The following is a 23,817-nucleotide window of genomic DNA, read 5'->3' on the forward strand; positions in this document are numbered from 1 at the left end:
CTGGTGCAATCAGTATCGTCCTTGATTTGTCCCGTTTGATCTTTAGTAGTACCTTGGAGAGGAGAGGCAGAGGAGGAAAAGCATAAAACTGATAGATTTTTCCAGGTGAAGGACAGGGCATCCACTTTCCAAGCTTGTTTGTAGGGAGTCCTTCTGCAGTATTTGTCCAATTCGTAGTTCTGGGGGGAGGCAAACAGGTCTATCTCTGCGCTCCCCCATTTGTTTATCAACATGCTGAATGTTTTTGGTTCCAGTTTCCACTCGTGTGGGTCCATTACATTTCTGCTTAGATCGTTTGCCAGTGTATTTAGCTTTCCTGGCAGGAATTGAGCCTGTAGGAGCACTTGGTAGTTCAAGGCTGCATTCCACAGAGCCATGTCTAGTCTGCAGAGAGGGTACGAGTAGGCTCCCTCCTGCTCGTTTATGTACCACATAACAGTGGTGTTGCCCATATTTATCATTAGCTGTCATAGGGTGGTACTAGGCTATCGGCCCTAAGGCCTATACAAGCCTCGCCATAACAATTCCCTGGCCATTTCTCCCACACTATTTACTTCCCTGGACTCCCGTCTCGCAGGGAGACTGACATGATCCCTAGGGTGAATTTCCTTTCTCCCATCCAGTCATCAAGGTTCCTTTGGAAGAGGGCCAAAGAGGTGCTCTGCTTGACATGTATGGGCAGTCTATTCCAGAGTCTGGGAAGTCTCTGGGTCAAGAACCTATCCCCTCCAGCATCTTTTGTTTATTGTGATGACAAGGTTTAGATCCTTAGAGTGTGTGGCTCTGAGGAATTGGGATTTCTTTAAGTGTAGCATGTCCAACAACTTTGGGTTTGACATGGCCTTGTATGTCAAGCAGAGATCGCCTCGGAGTAAATGATATGCGACAGCGTATAGCTGGAGTTTTTTAAGGCGGTCAGCATAGGGCATCTGCTTAAGGCCTGTGATTCTTTTAGTGAGATTTCTGCATCCTTTCCAGTTGTTGCAGATGTCTTGAGAGGTACATACCAAATGGGGCGTTGTATTCTGTAATGGGTCTAATGAGGGATGAGTACAGTGGGACAATGACCTCCTTTTTTCTGGATGAAAAGTCTTTAGTGATGAGGTGTGCCACATAGGATTAAATGACTGTTGTGGCGATATGGTTATTGAAGGTGAGACCATTGTCCACCTGTGTCCCAAGTCTCTTATCACACTTTTGGTGTTTAGTGTACTGCCACTTATGTGGTAATTTACGGGTACATGTTTTTTCCCAAAGGGGATAACTATACATTTCTTGGCATTGAGCTTGAGCCCATGGCTCTGGCACCAAGCATCTGTTTCTGTAAGGCCCTTTTGTAGAGTATTGACATAATTTGGGGATTCAGTAATAGCTCCCAGTTTGCAGTCATCTGCGAACTTTGTTAGCCGGAGTCCCTTAGTGTTGGCCTGTACTTCAGAGAAGAATGTGGTCCTTGTAGGCTGGCAGGGCATTCTGTACAGCTAACATTTCTTTTTGACTGATATGCAGATGCATTTGTCTTGGGTTCCATTTGCCTTGAATGCACCTCCTGCCAGGTGAGCCCCCCAAGCATAGTCTGATGAGTCTGTTAGGGTTTGGGCGACAGGGGGTAGAGTGAATGGCAGTCCCTTGTTTTGGTGGCAGGCCTCTGCCCACCAAAGGAACTCTATCTGTAGGCAATGTATGATAGGAATCATTGCTTCTAGATCCTGAAAAGGTTGACAACATAGGCTTTTTAAATAGCATTGTAGTTTCCTCATATGCAGTCTTGCATATGGAATTAGGAGAATGCAGGAGGCCATGAACCCCAAGGCTTGCAGTATTTGTCTTGCAAACAGCAGGGTCTTTGTGGCCATTAGTTTGCAGTAAGCTGTCAAATGAACTTCTTTCTCTGGCGTGAAGAAAGGCCTTTGGGAAGTTGTGTTCAAGCTTGCTCCCAGGAATACAATTTGTTGGCAGGGTACCAGATGTGATTTCTTTTCTTTTATGGTGTACCCCAGAGAAGTTAGCACTTTTTGTACAAACGCCAGATGATTCAATAGTATGTCCTGGCTTTCTGCCTTAGACAATCGTCCAGGTATGGGTATATTTAAATATTTCTTTGCCTGCGAAATGCAATGACTGGAGCTAGGCACTTTGTGAATACCCTGGGCATAGTAGATAAAGGGCAGTGCAGAGAACTGATAGTGCATGAAGCTTGTTTTGAAGTGTAGGTATCTTCTGCAAGAATCCCTCATTGGGATTGTGCAGGTAGGCTTCCTTTAAATCCAGTGTTGCCAACCAGGCATCCTTGCCTAGCATAGGAAGCAAATGGTGAAGAGTTAGCATCTTGAATTTCGGGATCACCAAAAAGTGTTTAGGATAGAGAGATCCAAGATATGATGCCAGGAGTTGTCTTTTCTGGGCACCAGAAAAAGTTGAGTAGAAACCTTGTCCCTTTTCCTCTTCTGGGACAGTTTGAATAGCCCTTATACTTGAGAGAGAGAACATGCATTTCAGCCTCTGCCCACTGATTTAGGGGTAGATCAGGCCAACCGTTTGGGGTTGGTAAACTGTGGAAGTGGAATCTGTATCCTTGGGAAACTATATTTAAAACCCATTTGTTCTGGGTAATAAGTTCCCAGTTTTTTGCCTGCAGAGCAATCTTTCCCCCTAAAGGAGCAGTCCATTGAGAAGGGCTTGGAAGTTTTAAAGTTAAGTCATTGAGACAGTTTACCATTGGGGGGGGTCTTACTACCTGCTTTGGAAGTGGGATCTCCCCACTGCTCAGTCCTGTGCATACCTTGGGACTGAAGCCTGAGTGTTCTGCTGGTTCTGGGTTTGGACTGAGAAGGCCTGGAAGAGGCAGGAAAGGACCAGTTCTTAGAGGGCCAATGCCTACTACATCTTGGAGTTTGCACTTGCAGGAAATCTTTAACAGTTTGCATAGATTTAGCTTTTTCCTCCATCTTTTTAAGTACTACTACTGTTTTGTTGCCAAACAGGGGGTCCTGGTTTAAGGGAGCATCAAGCAATTGAGCTTTAACATGATATGGCAAAGATTGCTCCTTAAGCCAAGCATGCCTTCCAAGTACAGACCCAGTAACAGTAACCCTGCAGATGCCTCTAGTGAATCACAACCACATTGCAAAGTATGTTTTCCAACTTGTTCAGCAGAATGCTTATTTTCAGCACAGTCAGGAATCATCATTTTCTGTTTAAGCAATCCAATAATATGCTGCTGACACTAACATATGAAACTAGCAATTTAAAGTCCTAATGACCGAGGTTGCATTAGTGTATACCTTCTTACTCCTTCCATCCAACACCTAGAATCTCTATCAGAGGGGGTAGGATTTTTGGCAATAGTAATCTTGATGCTCTTGGGTCCATGTGAAATGGTCTCAAGATCCGCAGTAGGATTTTTAAAGAGGAACTTGTGAAAGTCAGGAATCCTGTAAAATCTATCGGATTTTATGGGAGCAGGAGGTAGAGAGAGTCAAGGGCCAAACTGGACTCCGTAAAGACAACAACAACAATGTCCAGTACAGGGGGGATTAGCTAAAGGCCTGTGTTGGGGCAGGAATAAGAAATCCCTAAGCCTCTTTTTAGAATCAGAGTAATCCTGGCTTTCCCAGCGAAAATGCTCCCTAAGAGTATGCAAGGTTTCACCAAAAGAGAAATCCTCTGGAGGGGAAGCAGAGGGAATAGAGTCCTCTGCATCAGAATCCTCACAGGAAGATAAGGGTACATCCTGGTCATCAGAAGAAACAGAAATTTTAGAATCCTGATCAGAAGAATCATAACCAAATTCAGTCCTAGGTTTCTTAGAGGGAGAAGGTTGGCTTGCCTTGATTAAAGTAATAAGGTCTTCAGCCATTCTTATCATTTGCTTTTTAGGCATAGAGGCCTGACCATGTGGTCTGGGCATCTGTTTTCTAGGCATGGATCGCATTTTAGGCCTTGAAGAAGAAGATGGTGTTGGTTTAATATGCAAGTTAGTAGGCCTGAATACACCCTCAGAAGCCGGTGCCTGCACAGCGGCTCTGGACCCATCCAAGGTAGAGAAATCCGCAGGTTCCACAGTTGAAGCATCTCGCTGCATACCGGAGTCCAAATGGGTCTCAGTAGAGGCCTACGAATCTGAAGTAGCTGGTAGCAGAGGCTGCGAAAGCACCTCGCTGAGTACCGGCGATCTGGCGACTAGCTTAGGAGAAGCATCGTCGGCAGCTTTGGACCTAGGTGGCCTGTCCCTGTCTTTATCGTTGCATTTTTCGGAATGTTGGTAGTTGGGTGGCTTACCAAAGCCATATCTGGATAATTGAACAGAGCACTAAAATATTTAGAAGCGTAAATATACCAACGATGAATAGTTTGTTGTTTAAATAAGGCACAAAACCGACAGCGAGGTATGTCGTGGTCAGGGCCTAGGCAAGGAATACAGTAGGAATGAAAATCTTTATGAGGTATTTGCTTTCCATAAGAAATACAATTATGGACTTTTACTGACCGGTTTAGAGTAAGAAAAAGTTTCCCCAATGGGGTACTTAGCTTTAGTTGAAGATTTCAGTTCTGAAACTCGAAAACAAAATTTCAGGAGTTGGCCGACCGGCATTTGCTAATTGCTTCTGCTTCTGGCACTGCATGGCAAGAAAGACTGGGGTAAGGGCGTCGGCTGCATGCTTTATACCCCTGACTACCTGATGTCATGGAAGATGAGACAGCAACAGATGCAGGACCCAAGACTTTGATAATCAGGCCGACTGAGGGCTACTGCAAGCAGATATCCAAAATGTGATGACTGCAACAGTGAAACACGAAGAACATCTGGGTCCAGAATCCAAGGGTCCTCCAACTGATGAAATCAAATGAACGGGACCCAAATCTGACGAGACCAATGAGGGGCTATAAGAATGATGGTCCTTCCCACGGCTTTTGCTTTCTGTAGTACTTTGGGTATCAAGGGAATTGGTGGGAATGCATAGAAGAGACCCGGAGGCCAATCGTGTACGAGTGCATCCATTGGGACTTCTCCCGGAGGGGGGAATCAGGGCAAAGTAACTTCTGCATTTCATGTTTATGCGGTTGGCGAAAAGGTCACAGCAAGGCTGGCCCAACCTGTGAAATATCCTGTCCGCTACTTCTTTCTTGAGGGACCACTCATGAGGCAACAGAATTGCTCTGCTCAGCTTGTCTGTTATGTTGGATTTCTCCAGGATGTGCATTGCTAACAGAAAGTGCTGGGTGGACGTAGTCCATTGCCATACTCTTAGAGCCTCGCGACAATGGGGGTAGGACCTGGTTCCTCCTTGTTTGCTCACCAGACCACTGACATGTTGTCCCATCTGAATTGGAATGGTTTCCAGAGGAAGAGTGTCCTGAAGTACTGCAATGCTAAAAGTACTGCTCTCATCTCCACGACACTGATATGCAGATGCATCTCCTGATCGGTCCATGTGCCTTGGGCTGTTCTTCCCTGAAAATGCCCCCCACACAACACTATCAGGGAAGCGTCCATGGTCACTGTGGCCGCTGGCGGGGGTAGAACAAAAGGATGACCTATTGTAACATGAGGAGAGGTCAACCACCATTGAAGATCCTTTTTGCATGTGTTTGTAATCATAAGATGAGACACTGGGAGCTCTTGGTAAGACCACATAGTGAACAACAGCCATTTTCAGAATCCACAAGTGCATGCGACCCAACAGTATGGCCAATATTGCAGCTGCCATCATGCTTAACAATTTTACTTTTTGTACTTCTGATGCTGGGGCCTTGTTGTTAGATATGATATTGTGCACCAGCTGATGGAGTATTAACACTCTTTCTGCTGAAAGTCTCAAAGTGGTGGTGGTGTCCAATTCTGCTCCGATAAAAACAGTATGTTGCGATGGCAACAAGGCAGATTTTCCTGAGTTTACTGTAATGCCCAGATAACTGCAGAGTGAGAGAGTGGTGTCCCTGGCTTGTATGAGTTGATGCCTGGTGATGGCGGTGAGGAGCCAATAGTCTAGGTACGGAAACACCTGGAATCCTAAACGTCTCAGGTGAGCCGTGACCACTGCCATTCATTTGGTGAACACTCTGGGGCTCTAGTGAGACCAAAGGGCAGGGCTCGAAATTGGTAATGATTGGATCCCAGCCAGAAGCGCAGATCTGGCCATTTTTATGTGGTAGTACGCATCCTGAAGATCCATCGAGCACATCCAATTGTCTTTCCCTAAAAAGGGAAGTATTGACTGAAGTATGACCATCCAGAACTTCTCTTTCTTGACAGATCTGTTTAGTCTGCCGAGGTCCAAAATAGGTCTCCAGTCCCCTGTCTTTTTTTGGAACTAAAACGAATCTCGAGTAAGTTCCGGATCCTATCTGGTCTGCTGGGACTGGTTGGATGACTCTTTCTTAGCAACATTTGGACCTCTACTGTGGCCTGTTCCCTGTAACTGGGTGGAACGTCTGGGATTTTTCTTGTCAGTGGAGGGACCGGAAGGAACGAAATATCCTCTGGAAATGATATTTTGTACTCAGTTGTCGTTTGTTATTTTGAGCCAGGTGTCTAGATACAAAGATAAGCGACCCCCGACTGCCTCCAGAGTAGGACAGTCGGGCCTCCTTTCAGGAGTGCTGGTAGGGCTTCCCAAAGAATTGATCTCTGTCTCCCTGGTTTTGCAGACCCCCTCTACTGCGAAGCCGGCGTCTTCCATTATTGCACCCTCCACTGCCCCTGGAGGGGGTTTCACCACGTGTCCTGAAAGGCTCCTTGGGCTTTACGGAACCACATCTTTCCTCCCCTTTGACCCCTGGGGTAGGGTCTGGTAGGGGTGGAAAAACAGACTCCAACAGCAGAGTCTTTCCTTCCTGCTCACACCTGGTCAAAGTTTCCTTAACTTTGGGCCCGAAAAGGGACGAGCTGTCAAAAGGGGTGTTGACAAAGCATGACTTAAAGGGCTCCGCAAAGGAACACAAGTGCATCCAGGAGGGTCTCCTAAGAGCAACTCCTGTACCTACTCCCCTGCTTGCTCCATCAGCTGCATATGAAATGAGGCATATGGATGAGTTTACTATGGAACTGAGGGTAGCAAGCTGAGAGGCAACTTTATCTGAAGCTCCTGCAGCTACTGTACCCTGAAGAGCATCTCCGAGCTCTTTCAGATCTCCTTGCAGTCTAGTAAAATGGGTGAGGTAGTTGAGTGAACGCAGTGCAAATGTCGCTGAACTGTATGTGCGCTTCCCCTATCTATTCATGATCCTAGAATCTCTGTTAGGAGGATGGATAGAGGAAGAAGTTTCCAAAATTTCCTTTTTGGTGGCTGCTGCCACTACCATGGCATCAACTGGCACTCCCTTGGTAAAAAATGATTTTTTCCTGGGGGGCAGAAATAAATCAGGCCTCCTGGGGACAGGCTCCATGGTGTCCGGAGACTCCCACGTCCTTCGTGAAACCAGCTCCATAAGCTCATCAAAGGGCGGAGACACCCAAGAGGTGGAGGGCTGAGACCAGAAAGCTTTCAGGAGAACCGACTCGTGTTCAGTAGGGTTGGTGGACTGCCAGTCACCCCTCTGCCTAAGGATTTCTAATATCTCAGCAAATGAGATATCCTCAGAGGGGGACCGTGGGGACCCTTCGGATTCATCCAAGTCAGTATCGGATGTGAGAGACTCTTGTGGGGAGTCTAAATGTTTCCTCTTACAGATTCTCTTCCTGGGAGCCTTATCAGTAGGAGCTGCTGGTGAGGTCTCGGAAGAGCAGGGACCACCCAATGGGGCTTCCGGAGGCTCTGGGTCTCTACGCCTAGCAAGGATCTGTGAAGTACAAGCCGAAAATAGCCGGACCTGAAGTTGAAGATGTCTTAGGAGACAAAACTCTCCTCATGGCTTCGAAGGCACCTCTGCCCCGATGAGAAGGGACTGATAGATCCAAGGAAACTGTTGATACCCCCAGCATCATGAGAGTGGGCTCCAAAGCCAGAGGTAGGAGCTGAGCTCATCCGAGCCGAAGCCCCGAGAGGCAGAGTCGGAACTGACAAGTCGGTCCGACTATCCTCCCCGGACCCAGCCAGAATGTGTCGGTTCCTAGATTCCTCAGTGCCGAGGACATCAGAGTAAACAGAGCAGAGGACACTGGAGCAGGTGTCGGCTCCGAAGGCTCAATGATCATCAAGTCCGACTCCGCCGGCTCCGAAGGGCCGGTATGGCTCGGAGGAGAAAAGGTAGTAGATGGTAAAAGGGTCTTCGATTCCAAAGCAGTTTGGATTGGAGCTGCTAAAAATTTAGCAAAGGCTGGACCCTGTAAAAGCTTCTGCACCACATGATCCACATCCAAATTGGAAAGGCTTATCGAAAACCGAGATGAGTGGATAGGAGGAGGTACAGATTGCAGGAGTGGAGATTTAGGCACTTCGGATACCTGTTTCAGGACCGGGGACCAGCTCCGAAAGGACAAGATGGTCAGATCCGACGGCTGTGGAACAGACAAAGGTTTTTTTAGATTTTTTTTTTTTTACCTCAGAAAAAGTAGAAGCCTTAGAAGACTGAGGATTTGCTAGATCTGTCCTGGGCACTCAAAGCTTCTTGAAAAGATGGTTTGATTAAACCTCTGTCAATTAGCTTTCTCTTCCTCTCCTTAAGAGCCCTAGAAGAGAAAGAATGACAGATGGAGCATCTTTCCTGAAGGTGCAATGCTCCTAAATAGTATTCACAATTGACATGACTATCAGTGACAGACATTTTCTGTCCACATTTATGACATTTCTTAAACCCTGATTTAGGGTGTTAATCCTTATCCTGGTCAGCCATACTAGAACACAATCTCAAAAGAGGGTACTGTACTGAACCAGGCACACACAAAAAACTATCAAACAAGCCCTTTAAAACTATGGGCTAAAATACTAATAATCACACACTATTTATCTAAAGTCTGTCTATATATCTAAATATATTCAAAAGCTGTGACAGAAGTCAGTATTCAATAACACAAAACTACTATTTAAACTACAGTAAAGATTTAACAAGGCCTAAAATAAAACGAGGCCAAGAGAGCTAATACTAGATAAGATAAAAAGCACACCAAGGGAAGGGATCTACACAATAAGCTAGAAGAGCTAAGCAAATAAACAGAGATGTATCAAAAAAGTTTTGTAAATATTTATACAAATTTGAAGAAAAAAGATTTGTACTGGCCCGAGCTATGCGAGAATCCTCCGATCTGCAGCAGCAAACTAGATCTGAAGTAACTCTAGGTACATCATGGGATAGGGGCTTGGCCTTGAGCTGTCTGAAGACCTTGAGCTTTATAGTAAGCCAACTTGTAGCCAAGGATCAGCTCTGAACCCATCCGTAAGAATGAACGGAGAGATAGAAGAACTTCACATTAATGGTTTTGCAAAGTCTGGAGGAAGCTAAAGAAGCCAAGTTCTCACCTACATGGAAATTAGCAACAGCCACCCGTTGAACTTTACCTGTAGATGAGCTGGCACCCTGCTGAAAAATGTATGCAAAGAACTCAAGGACTGCTGGAATAGGAGCTGTGAAAGGATCCAAATCCCTCTGAGAAGCCCAGATAGAAAAACTCATCCATTTGCTATTGTCTATTTTTCTGGTAGACTACTTATAAGCTGCCACCGGGGAAGACAGGAGTCCTCACAATCAAGAGAACTGGAGCAGCCAAGCAGTGAGCTTCAGACTGCCCAGGTCTGGATGAGGGACCCTCAAGGGGTGCGAAATGAGATCCTGTATCGGATCCAAGGAGGAACTTCCAGATGAGCCCAAAGACAGGGAAACCAGATTTGACAAGTCCAGAATGGGGCAATGAGGATGACTCTGCCCCCAAACCAGTGAGCCTTCTGGAGAAATTTCATCATGAGTGGTAAAGGGGATAAGCATAAAGAAGACCGGGTGGCCAAGCATGGACCAGAGAGTCCTCTGGGGGTATCAGAGCAAAGAACTCGCTGCACTTCGTGTTGGAAAGAGATGCGAAGCTAGGCTGATCCCACTCTAGGAAAATCTGCTTTGGTACAGAAAGATTCAGAGACCACTCATAAGGCATTAGAATAGTCCTGCTCAATTTGTCAGCCAGAATGTTGATCTACCCGGAATGTGTGTTGCTACCAGAAAACGGCTAGAGATCACCCATTCCCACACTCTCATGGCCTCTCGACAAAGGGGGTAAGATCTGGCTCCTCCCTGTTTGTTAATGTACCAGACCACTGACATATGTCCGAATTGCAATAGTCCCCAGAGGAAGAAAGGCATGAAGGTCCTGCAATGCTAATAAGGCTGCCCTCATCTCTAGAACAATGACATGCCACTTGGTCTCATTCAGGGACCATGTGCCTTGAACTGTCCTGCCCCAGCAATGCCCCTCACCCTAATTGGGAGGCGGCCGTGGTCACTGTGGCTTGGGAAGGGGCTGCAATAAATGTTCGTCCCTCGACTAGGTCCTGGGAGCGTATCCACCACAGGAGGGACTTCCTGTATGCGTTGCTTATACGGACCAGATGAGTCAATGGCAGATCCAACAAAGACCACTGGACTGCTAGTGTCCACTTCAGAACCCGCAAATGAAGACTAGCAAAGGGGTGAAGAGTAATGGTGACTGCCATGGAACCTAGGGCTCTTAAAACCACCTCAGCTGGAGGAAGATGAGATTGAAGGATCAAACACATGAAGTCACAGGTTTCAGACTCTCTCTGGAGTTGGAAAGACCATGGCTTGTAACGTATCGATTCTTGCTCCTATGTAGTTGAAGAGCTGAACAGGCTTTAGAGAGGACTTGGGTATGCTGATTTTAACTGCCCTGCAAGTCTGACAATTTCAGGAAATAGTCTCTGGCCTGACAAAGTAGATGCCTGGTGAGAATGTCAAGGAGCCAATCATCCAGGTATGGGTAGACCTGTATCCCCTGAAGCCTCAATTGAGCTGCTACTACTGCCGTAACCTTGGTGAATACCCTGGGGGCTGAGGTGAGACTGAAGGGTAGGGCTCGGAATTGATAGTGATTGGCCCCTTGCCGAAAGCGAAGTAACCTCCTGGAGCATCTGTGCATTTTGATATGGTAGTATGCATTCTGGAGATCAGGTGAGCACGTCCAGTCATTCTCCTGCAGGTAAGGCAGGATGGACTGTAGAGTGACCATCCGGAACTTCTCCTTGGCAACTGACAGGTTTAGAGTGGAAAGGTCCGGGATAGGCCTTGGGTCCCTCATCTTTTTTGGCACCAAAAAGAACCTGGATTAGATACCCGATCCAGACTGGTCTAGGGGATAGGGCTGGACGACTTGTTTCCTTAGCAGCTTTTTATTTTAAGCGCTGCTGCCTCCCTTTGCACAGGTGGAACATCCGGGAGGTGATTTGGGGCAACGGCGGGATACAGAAAGGGGATGGTATAACCTCTGGATATAATTTGAAGCACCCAATGGTCTGACGACATGGAAACTGGCAAGGAAGCTGTTCTCCCCAGATCCAGCATGGGGATTGGAGCAGAGATAGCAGAGATACCGAGGGGTAGGCCTTGATCCGACCATGTTAGAGCCAAAGGAGAAAGACCCAACCCCTCAGATCCAACGCCCAGGCTTCGGCTCCGAGAACCACTCCGGTCTGAACCGGTCGGATCCGATGCACTCAAGGTAATGGCCAGCATCAAGGAACATGGTACCATCAGCGCCAACCGCCTGACTCCAGGGCCCCTCAGATCCAAGAACTCTGATACTGGGGGGGTCGGACTGGAGGAGATATCGGGGCAAAAAAGGGAAGCAAGCTCCCCCGTCCAGAGGAAGAGGGGGCTGGCATGACCCCATCTGAATCTGGGTGCGAATAAATCTTCGCATCATTTTGTCCATGTCCATTTCAGACAGACTTCTGGTTGACTGCGACGAGGCCACCGACGCCGACCAGGAGGATCGGAGTCTGGAGGCCCCAGAAAGAGGTCTATGCTCCTCCAGCGAAAATCTCGGTGATTAGAGCCAAGGAGAAGGTGGCCTATAAGATAATCTCTACTTCCCTTTGCCTCTCTGTCTTTATTCCTCTCTTTCTTTGATTCCCTATCCACAGGCCTCTGTCCAGGAGGTTGAGTCCTGTCCTGGCCTGGGAGGAAGAGACAGTAGCAAAGGTACTAGTGACGGTCATGGCCGTGACCGCAGTAGAAGAAGAAGAAGAAGATATCCACATTCTGCCCCCACCCCCAATCAAGGAAGCCACAGTGAAAAACTTTTCAAAAGCAAACTTCACGTTACTCAAGACCGAGGTGGAAAGGTTCACAGCCCCCATGCTAAAGGACAACGTTGTCCAAGCTGCTGAATCCCTTACAAAGGCACTCTATGAGCACCTACAAGAATGCATGGATTGTGCTACCCCAAGCAAAACCAAGACTCACTCCTCCATGAAAAGGAAACCAGTCTGGTGGACCCCAGTCATAAACAAGCTATACAATAGAAGGAGGAAACTAGTACAGAAGAGAGTAAAATCCCAAGAAGGAAAGACATCCCTGATCAGTATCAGCAAGAAACTATGATCCCTCATAAAATCATTCAAGGCTAGCTTTGAAAGAAAAATTGCCAAGGACTCCAAAGATAACCACAAAGCGTTCTTTAGCTATGTCAAGAACCTAAGTGGAAACTCTCAGATCTGCTCCGAGTAGTGCAGAATGCCACAAAATACACTGAACCGACTGATATTGCCAACATTCTGGCAAACAGGTTAAGTGCAAACTTTACTCCCACTCACCCCCTAAAGGGCCCATACCCATACCAGAAGAATGTAGAGCCCCGGCAATCACTAACACACATGTTAAAACAGCCCTATCCAAAGCCAAAAACACAGCTTCAATAGGACCGGACAGTGTCCCAGGCTGTGTCTTACATGAGTTCCAAAATTAACTAACCCCTCACCTAAACACACTGTTCAAACTCAGTCTCTCTACAGGCTACGTACCCATAGAGTGGCGCACAGCAACAGTTATCCATCTCCACAAAGGCAAAGCCACAACGGACCCCGGGAACTATCGCCCTATAAGCCTGACTAGCCTGGTCTGCAAAGCTATGGAGCGCATCATCATGGATCTCATTAACAGAGACACTGGGAACCTCCAAACATTGGAACCTACCCAGTTTGGCTTTGTTAAGGGCAGATCATGCCTCCTAAACCTAGTGGACTTCTTTGAGACAGTTACCAAGGCTTTAGACGAGGGAAAGGAGGCCCACACAGCCTACCTAGACCTCGCAAAGGCTCAACACCATTCCCCATTTTGGTATTATAGACAAGCTCGCCAGCCTGAACATAAACCCCTACATCACGAGATAGGTTGTCAATTGGCTCACAGATAGAACCCACACGGTGAGAGTTGCAGGCTCTAGGTCCGACTCAAAATCGGTTACAAGTGGCATCCCCCAGGGCTCAGTCCTGGGACCCCTCCTGTTCGGTATACATTTCTCAGAGGTACAAGCAAGTACAGGAGGACTATGGCTGACCAAGTTCACAGACGACTGCAAACTAGGGACCATAACTGACTCTCCAGGCTGATACAGACATCCTCCAGATGGGTCTCGCTGAGATGGATACCTGGTTTTAAAGTCATGGCCTCAAGTTAAATGCCAAAAAGTGCATAGTCATCCCCTTTGGAAAAAAAGTACCTGTGAACTACCACATACGTGGTAGTTCCCTAAATACAGAAAATGTAATGAGGGATCTGGGGACCCAAGTAGATAGTAATCTCTCCTTTGATAATTATTGCCAAGGTGGTTAGAAAATCCTTCTATGTGGCCCACCTAATTACAAAAGGGATCGCATCCAGAACAAAAGAAGTTATTGTGCCCCTCTACTCATCACTCATCAGACCCATCATAGAGTACAATGCCTCATTTGGGATGTACCTTACAAGACACCTGCAACGGCTGGAAAGACCACAGAAGTACCTCACCAAGAGGATTACTGGCCTCAAACACATGCCCTATGCAGCCCGACTCAAGAAACTCCAGCTGTACTCGGTTGCATACCTCTTACTCAGAGGTGATCTCTGCCTGACATACAAGGCCATGTCCAACCCGGAATTGATGGACATGCTCCACCAAAAAAAAAAATCCCCAAGAGCCACATGCTCTAGGGATCTAAACCTCACCACAATGATAAATAGGACACGCTGGAGGGATAGATTCCTGTCCCAGAGACTCCCCATGCTTTGGAACAGGATTCCAGTCCACATTAGGCAGAGTCCCTCACTAACACACTTCAAAAGAAACCTTGGTAAGTGGATGGAAAACCGAAAATTTACCCCGGGGATCACTGCAGTGGCTCTGCTAGACAAAGGCACAGGGACCTAATGGGTCTGCTGGACAGAGGCACAGGGAACTAATATAAGGGGGTGGCGAAAGCCAACACATTCTGGCTAGGCTTATAGATTCCCTCAGGCAGATAGTCTAGTACTTACCTATGAACCCAAGAGGCAGCCACCTCCGTAGCAGGGAGAAATCCCTTGAGGATCAACTTTGCCTAACGATCCTTTAGGTTCCTGGGTTGAACCCCGCACAAATAGAGCAGTCAGAGGAAAGACAGGCTGCCCCTAAACACACAATGCAAAGAGTGCGGCTATTCGCCGGGGACAACTTTAAAAGAGGAAACGTGACGTGAAACGAAGGGGAGGGAAGGTAAAGGACAGAAAAACCCTACCTACACAAATAGCAACTGTAAAACCCACAAAAAATCAGTACAAAAGGGCCTACTACGCCTGGAGCTCTAGACCATGCTGCTTGGCCAAGCAGCAGCAAACGAAATCTGAGGGAAGGAAGGAGACAGAGGGGTATTATGGGTAAGGGGAGGAGCTTGGAGCACGGATCAGATGCTGATGAAACCGCCGTCTTGGATCTGATTCGGATCCATAACCCACAGGTTGAAGAGCAAATGAAGGAAAGTACTTTAGACAGATGTTCTTCCCCATGTTATGGTATTTCATACATCTTATACTACCAACTAAATGTACTGTTTGTTACACAGACTCGAACTGCACCAGGTAATTCTCTCATGACATATGTGAATGACAAACAGTGGTTCTTTGTACTAAATTAACCTATGCATATATTGCATAAAGTAAACTCTGCTTTACTGTACAAAGCTCTCAAAACATCCACTTTGTCCTTTATCTCGCCTTTATATTATATAGCACTTTCTTGCTTTATCTGAGCAAATTTAGCACTCTGCTAGTCAACTCCATCTGTAACAGAAAGGGATTCTTTTTTATCTCTAACTGCATTGAAATACAACAGCTGGCAATTTAGCTCCTTCTTACCTGAAGAAGCTGAGAGAGGGTAGACAAAACCTCAGGAGGTCCTACTTCCAAACCTTCATCTCGTGAAGATGTTTTCCTTTTGTATGTAACATTACCCAGATAAAGAATGGCAGAAAGTACGGAGAAAATTCTAAGATAAAAAGAGCATTTCATTACCAAAATAAGACAAGAAACAGAAAACAATATTAAACTAAAAACATTCACACTTTTTTGGTGGAAAAATCTAGGGCAAATTACCACTCATGGTATTCTAAAAAGCCAGACACAATATCAACTTTTCTCATTAAATATGTAAACTTCTGAAATCTCAACACAAGGAAGCACATATTCCAGGTGACACCTGAGACTTCATACTCTCTTTAATGAGTGCTTCTCTCTGTTATCAGAAAATAAACCACATGTCTAGTTCATTAACATTTTAAAAAGATGCTTCCACATAAAACTATGTATAAAGTCCAAAGTTTGTACTTGTAGTGGCATTTAACTGACATCAATGAATACTCGTCGCTGAATATTTTCTTTAATATACATTTCCACTGTAATATAGCTAGGGGACGATACTGTTAACCTCACTTGGGGTCTGCCAAATTATATGCAGACATCAATACCATACTGACAAAGAAAATCTATCCCAATGGTTCAATTATCAGAGGGAACAAAAAAAGTAACACCGTAAAAAAGGCATTCTATATATTATATTTTGGAACGTTGGAAGGTGCTACTCACTTCACTGTCTTCTAATAAAGTTGAAAGAGTGGGTGGGCCTCAAAAATACATGCATGCATAACTTAACCATCATACCATCACCAGCATGTCCCAAAACTTCCAGAAAGGAATGTGATGTCAAGTAAAAATGAGAAACAGCAGCGTCCTTTGTTTCCAATAAAATTATTCCTAATAATGGGAACTCTAAAGCATACAAGCTCCTTTAACTCTGCCATTTCTACAGCTCTATAGCTCTGCAAGAATCTGCCACATTTCCCAAAGACCATATTAGTTCAAATGGTCTAAATCACACTTTTTTTTAATCAAGTCTAATCTTCTCCAGCCAAATGATGCTTGGAAATCATGTCAGTGTCTTAAGCTCCCAGTGTTAAATCAAGAATTGGAAGATCAACTGGGCTCTTCACAAAATATAGTAGACAAGAAAATAAATAACGGTTACAATCTGCTTTGCTTGGATAAACAGTCCAAGTTCTACATAGATATCACTTTGAGACTGAAAACCAGATGGCAGCAGAGGCCTGCAGCCAACACTTGAGTTGCAGTTTCTTAGTGGTAATCTTAAATTATGACCACAAAAAAAAAAAAAAAAAAAACATTTTTAAGTGTTGAAGACTGAAATTCTGAAGTAGCATAAACAATGCAAGTTGTTCTATGTTTTGCCTTTAAAGGCAGGATTCACAGTGTAAAAATGCAAATAGGCAGGACAGCTCTACATATGCATACAAATTCACCACAGAAGAAAGAAAAGAATCAGGTTGTAGCTTGGCTAGTGGATACATTCAGCTGTTTGAAGGTAATGGCAGAACACTTACGGAAAATGTTCAAAATTACAAATTTTGCCTCAAAACACATTTTATTCTTCTTACTCTGAGCAAACTTGGTAGATCTGTAATACAATGCTTTCAACAAAAAACTAAGTAGAGTTAAATTAAAAAACTATAGCAGAAGAATCAGTTTTCTATGTCTTAATGCACAAAAAGCCTGATTTTCTAAACCAGTCCTACTCTGCACAATGCTACATTAAAAAACTATGAAAGAATTTAACACTCCCCATTAGCTATATGGCACTGAAATTAAGATCGATCCATCCGTCTGCAACCACCATTTCTGCACATGGGGCTGGGAGTGTCACATCAACAGTGACCATCACCTACAGACAAGGTTCATACTACTGGGTTCCTTGTCTTGCCATGGTTGTTCTGTACCACACTTAAGTATGCATACACACATCTATAGCCAATTTAGTGTGCCATAACCACCTACTGCATGTCTTTAGATTGTGGAAGAAAACCAGACTACCTGCAAAAAAACTATGCAAGCACAGGTATGACATGCAGACTTCACATTGAAGGCACCCCAGCCCAGAAGTGAACCAGAGAAACTCTTGCTCTGAGGCGACAATGATACTTGCTCCACTGCACTTGAAATTAAGCTAACTGCATTACAGATCATTCATCACAGCAGACTCCACAGTACAAAGGTGCAGAGTTATTACTGTGAACCATTGCACTCATGTTTGAACAAAAGGTTAGTTGTCACCACTATGACACCCTCAAATGGAAGCCAGAGACGAGATTCCTGCAACAGTTCATGCTGCTAATAACTACACATTGTGACACTCAGTGCAGATTTACTGTGACAACCACACAGCATCACCACATGCTTATCACCCTGTGAGTATGGCAGCTTTCCCCTTTTTGAGTCCATATTTCCCTTACGTAAAAACAAAGATATCCTTCCCTGACCTCTATAGGATGTCTGCTCTCCAGCAACCACCTTCTGTTAAGGAAAGAATGGGTTAATATGGAGAGGAGTGACAGGTGGTCAAGCCCCACACAAAAATAAATTCATTAATAAATCAAATAACCTGCTTTGTGATACAAAGGGATAAAACCTTGACTGCATCCTAGAGTGAAGTGCAGGGCAGGATAGGGTGGGTGTAAGCACCCTGTGCCAGCTCACCAACCGGGCAGAGGGAAGGATGCTAGCCTTGCTTGGTTAATTGCTCGTACGCAGGTAGGAACAGACAGAGAGCTTGATGATTTTAAGATGTTGACTTTGTTCTCTGGAGCCATACATGTAGAAGCAAAACTATGGGGAGAGTACAGGGCACTCCTGTAGTGATGTGGGTGCCAAAATCAGTCATCAAGAAATGATTTAGGGCCATTAAAAAGGAAATTACCTTTGGCTGTGCTCATGGTTATTTAAAAGACTGTCTCTCATCCATTGGATGAGGAAGGGAAGACTAATCCATATTAAAGCCGGATCAGCAGCAGGCAGTGCAGGGAATGGCAACAAATAATTTTTATCCAGACTTGCAGCATGTCTGCACAAGTGGTAGATCATAAATGATACTTTCTTCTGGCAGCACTCAACAGCCTGAGAGGATCTGTTGAAGAAAACCTGCTCAAGAAAGGACATAATCAATAATGAGTAGCTGAAATATTCATGTCCTCATGAAACAAGGAGAGCTATAAGAAAGCTAACCTATACAGGCAGGCAACTACAATGCATACAGTGAGGTTAGTGCAATCAAATGTGGAAAGGGCAACACAAATGTCATTCACAGTAACTGTGAAGAAAACTCTTCATAGATACCTTCAACTCACAATCAGGAAGTATGTAGAACTTCAAGTAAGTCTTACGCAGCAAGGATGAAATGAAATGGACAATGAAGGCTCTGAAAGTCTTGTGGTAGAAGGTTCAACTTTTTTTTGCCAAACCTTTCTAGGTTATTGGATGTTGTCACATTTTTGGGCCCTACATTAAGCATGAGAAATACTGCTGAAAGTCAGCCTTAGGAGCCTTATACAGAAAGTTAAAGAACCAGTCTAAATCTTCATGGCAGCAAAAAGAAAGCATATGCAGGCATCTGCACTGCAAATATAGCAACCTTGAAAACTGGTTCATAGAGAAGTGAAACCTTAACTTCCTCTTTTCTTGAGAAGTTTTAAACCTCATTTGGGAAGAATTATGAAAGGCTAACCTATGCAAGAGGAAACCGCACAAGAAATGCAAAATCTCTCCAAAGGTGAGAACATACAAAGGGAGATGGAGATAAAGACTCATCTATTTCTTAGTAGCAGGGGCCTTTCTTCTTCCAAAATACTTTGTCAGGGAAGGGTTACAAGGAGAAAGTCTCAAAACTGTTGGCTCCCAAGGTCATAAACCTGCATGCATCTTACAAAGGTGCCTTGGGGAGGGGTTACAAGCTACAAATCATGCCACATGGGTTTGCTTAAAATAAATGCTACTGGAGGATGTAAGAAGTCTGCACCTGGCATGGCATAACGGACAATGTTGGAAAGCACATCCTCTTAATGGTGTAGGCCTCTCCCACCAAACATTAAGAGACTCCAGATATCTAAAATTGTGTTTGGGACAGTGAAAGAACTAGTGAGACAAGAAAGATCCTGCCAGCTCACCTTTCACTTCGAACCTAAGATTAGCACAGGACAAAGTAGTAAACAAAACCTCCAGGCTGAGTTCAACCTCAGATGTGCTTTCGCAGCTCAAGAACACACTTTATGCAAGGAGGCTTAAAATCCATGTTCTGAAGTACAGATAGTAAAGCAGCACCCATTCACCAGATCTCACTCCTAAAACTGGTGTCATATAAAAAAAAATGGGGCTCTCTCCACTCATGCTTGCAGTCATCTACAAATGAGTAGTTTTGACTCCTCACTAAGTTCAGAAACTGCCATGGTGGAGTTAACAGATGGCAAAAGCTTAACTTATGATGTGGCTTTTGAGGCTCCTCACTTTCTCAGACTCTTATGTTTTCATGGGAAGGATCCTTTGTCTGTTATATATGCTGGGCTTCCGCAAGCTTGTCAGTGGTGAAGTACACTCCTAACTTTCTACACAATGCCTTCTGAATGCTGGCTTGAAGTTCTGGCAATTTCTACACACCTCAATGTCATGCTTTGGGTTCAAGCAAAAAGGCAGTGCTTGTGGTAATTCTGGCCAGTGATCTGATGGTCACAAAGCAGTTCTGCGGCATCAAATTTAGGACTTTTTTAACTGAACAACAAGGCTGAAATGTACACTGCACAAGCTGCAGCTAGAAAGAAATGAGATCTTCTGCGGCACAAAACCAGTGACACCACAGTAAACAGGACCCCTCTAGGAAGCATGCCTGGCACACTCAGGAGTGCAAGCCTAAGAAAAGAATCAACTGCCGTCAAGATTAAAAGAAAACTTAGTCACCTGGTCAGCCCACTGAAGAGGACCCTAAAAGAAAAATTTGCATACTATCACTGAAGTAAGCACTGAATTTGCCTTCTCCCACTCAGCTCAGCACAGACCGTGTACATGTCTGCCCAGGTCAGGAAGAAATGTGCATGTTGCCATCTAGGTGTACAAGATGTATCCTGGGCCCCACTGTACATTGGGGCGGAGGGCATCTTGCTACACAATTTCAAATCCTCACAATTCTACTTCCTTAATGACAATTGCTGGATTGCAGAAAGTACAGTTTTGTACCTACCATAAATGTAGATGTCCGATAGATATGCAACTGCAGTCCTTACATATGGGTTGTCCTGCCTCAGGCAGCCCTCGGTCGGCCAGATTCCAAAGTCTGGGTCCGACGTCGGCTGATATCACCTCCTCTCCGACGTCAGAGTGGCAGGGGTACAAAAGCATCAGCCGACGCCATCTTACTCAGTGTTTCTTGCCCCAGATGCCAGGTGCCCTCCAAGGAAGGCTAAAATTAGAACTGGATTAAAAATTCCAGACATACACAATAGCAATAAACAGATACACCATAACAGATATCCCCAGCTAAGGATAAAAGGAGGGAAGTGGACCCAATACAGAGAGGGGTAGGAGGGAGGGAAAACCTGACTGCAGTTGCATATCTATCGGACATCTACATTTATGGTAGGTACAAAACTGTACTATGTCCTTCAAGAATGCAACTGCAGTCCTTACATATGGGTTGAATACCATAGCCAAGCTGGGGGTGGTAGGCTTCTAAGATAAGGATGGTGTAGCTAAAATACCCTGCAGGACTGCCGAAGCAAAGCCTGCTCGGGATCGGGAATATAAAGGGAGGTTGTAGTGCTTGGAAAATGTATGCACGGAGCTCCATGTAGCAGCTTCTAGAATGTCCTTTGTAGCCACCCCTCTTAGGAAGGCTGTTGAGGTGGCTGTAGCTCTGGTGGAGTGTGGCCTGATATTGGCTGGCACACCCTTTCCATGGAAAGAATAACAGAATCTGATGCAATGTCCAATCCATTTTGAAATTGTTTGTTTGGAAATTGCTTTTCCTTGCACTCCAGGAGCGTAAGCTACAAGTAGTTGGTCAGACTTTGTTGGCCTTTGTTCTGTCCAAGTAGTAGCGTAGTTGTCTGTGAATGTCCAAAGTGTGCAGCAGCTTTTCCCCTTTATTTTGAGGATTGGGGAAGAAGGTAGGCAGGTGAATTGCTTGATTTAGAGACACCCTGGATATCACTTTTGGCATAAAAGGAGGATTGGTTCTTAAAGAAACCCTGTCCTGATGAAAAATGAGGAATGGAGGTACTGCCATGAGGGCCTGTATCTCCGAAACTCTTCTTACTGAGGTTACTGCCAACAGGAAAACTGTTTTCCAGGAAAGAAATTGCAATTCTGAATATGCTGGTTTCAAAGGGAGGAAGAGTTAATTTTTCCAACACGAAATTGAGGTCCCATGCAGGCACTGGTGGTTTTCTGAGAGGTTTGATATTCTTTACCCCTCTTAGAAATTGTCTAAGCAAAGGATGTGAAAACACAGTTGGATCAGTGTTGTACCTTGCTGAAATTGCTGAAGCGTGTATTTTTATGGAAGAATAGGAAAGTCCATTATGCAGCATGTCTGCCAAGTATTCCAATATCTGTGGGATGCTCATTACTGATGCATCTTTGTCCCTTGTTGGTATTCCAGATGTTGAATCTCTTCCATTTGGCTGAATAAGTTTTTCTGGTGGAAGGTCTGCGCGCTTCCAATAATATCTTTTGAACTTCCTTGGAGAGAGAGATATGGGGAGAAATCATGGTACCCTCCAAGCTGTCAGCTGCAGGGTTCGCAGGTTGGGATGACCCGTCCTGTAATTGTGCTGAGTAAAGAGTGGAGACCATTGAGGCAGGGGCCACGGTTTGGTGCAAGTTATGCTCCTTAGTAATGGATACCAGTGCTGTCTTGGCCAATCTGGAGCTATTAAGATGCCTTTCGGTTGCTCTGCTTTGATCTTCAGTAACACCTTGGTCATCAGTGGTAGAGGTGGGAATGCATAGATGATTGTTAGAGAGCTCCAGCTGAATGAGAGAGCATCTATTTTCCAGGCTTGTGGATGGTGTGACCTCGAGCAGAACTTTTTCAGATGATGATTGAGGTGGGAGGCAAACAGATCTATGTCTGGCCTCCCCCATGCAGAAGTTATTTGTGCAAAAATGTATGGATGCAACATCCATTCGTGTGGATCCAGGATGTTTCTGCTTAGACTGTCCTCTAGAACATTGTCCCTGCCCGGAACAAACTGGGATTGTAGCTGTATGTTCAGTTTCAGGGATTTTTCCCAAAGAGTCATTGTTAGTCTGCAAAGGGGGTAAGAATGAGTACCTCCCTGCTTGTTTATGTACCACGTAACAGTGGTGTTGTCTGTCTTTATTAGTAGATGACCTTGTTGAAGATATTTTCCGAAGGCCTCGACTGCATGCATTACTGCTAACATCTCTTTTTGATTGATGTGCAAATGTACTTCCTGGGGAGTCCATTGCCCTTGAATACATCTGCCCTCCATGTGCGCCCCCCCCATTCATGGTCTGAGGCTTCTGTTGTAATGGTTTGGCTTGTTTGAGGCTTGTTGAAAGGCATACCTTTGTTTAACTGGCTTGCTTGGGCCCAACACAAAAATTCCCTTTGTAGACATGGGATGAGTGGAATAATTGCTTCCAAGTTGTGGCTGTGTTGAGACCATAAACCTTTTAGGTACCATTGTAATTTTCTCATGTGTAGTCTTGCCAGTGGAATCAGTAGAATGCAAGATGCCATGAAACCCAGGGCCTGCAGGAATTTCCTTGCAGTCATCTGGGTGAGCTTAGCTAGGCTTTTGAAGTAATGTGGTAATTGTTCTTGCTTCTCTTCTGTGAGGTAAGCCATTTGTGATTCTGTGTCTAGTTTGGCTCCTAGAAAAGTTATTTGTTGGGATGGCAGTAGTCTTGATTTTTGTGAGTTGACTGTGTATCCCAAAGCCTGTAGTAAGTGAATGACATAATTCAAGTTTTTCGTCAAGGCTTGCTTGTTGTCCGCTTGTATAAGGCAGTCGTCCAGGTAAGGGTATATTTGTATCCCCTGGAGCCTGCAGTGTGCAATTACTGATGCCAGGCATTTCGTGAATACTCTGGGCACAGTAGATAAGCCAAAAGGCAATGCTGAGAATTGATAATGCTCTGACCCTGCAAGAAATCTGAGGTATCTTCTGCAACTGTGTCTGATTGGGACATGCAGGTATGCCTCCTTGAGGTCCAGAGTAACCAGCCAAGACCCCTTGCCCAGCATGGGAAGGAGTTGCTGTAGCGTCAGCATTTTGAATTTTGGTACAATGAGAAAAGTGTTTAGAGCGGACAAGTCCAGTATAGGTCTCCATTGCTTTTCTTTTCTTGGAACAAGGAACAGTCTTGAGTAAAATCCCTGGCCTTGTTCCTGAGGAGGAACCTTTTCTATTGCTTTGATTCGTCTCAGCTTTGAAACTTGTTCGAATGCCTCTGCCCTTTGATTTTGTGGCAGGTTTGGCATGCCTTGTCTTGTTGGTAAAGTATGGAAGTGGAACCTGTAGCCTTGGTCTATTATGTCCAGAACCCATTTGTCCTTTGTTA

General features: G+C 45.1%; 1 protein-coding gene across 1 annotated transcript in view; it reads right to left on the bottom strand.

The window, feature by feature from the left end:
• Positions 1-23,817, bottom strand: part of MYO9B (myosin IXB) — a 1,188,949-nt gene that overhangs the window by 1,080,859 nt on the left and 84,273 nt on the right. Inside the window, exon 5 of the mRNA XM_044054768.1 lies at positions 15,253-15,382. Within this exon, the coding sequence (XP_043910703.1) occupies positions 15,253-15,382 (130 nt within the window). The remainder of the gene's footprint in view (positions 1-15,252; positions 15,383-23,817) is intronic.

The sequence above is a fragment of the Protopterus annectens genome, chromosome 13.part0 (genome assembly GCF_019279795.1).
Source record: "Protopterus annectens isolate FY-2018-M chromosome 13.part0, PAN1.0, whole genome shotgun sequence".
NCBI lineage: Eukaryota > Metazoa > Chordata > Ceratodontiformes > Protopteridae > Protopterus > Protopterus annectens.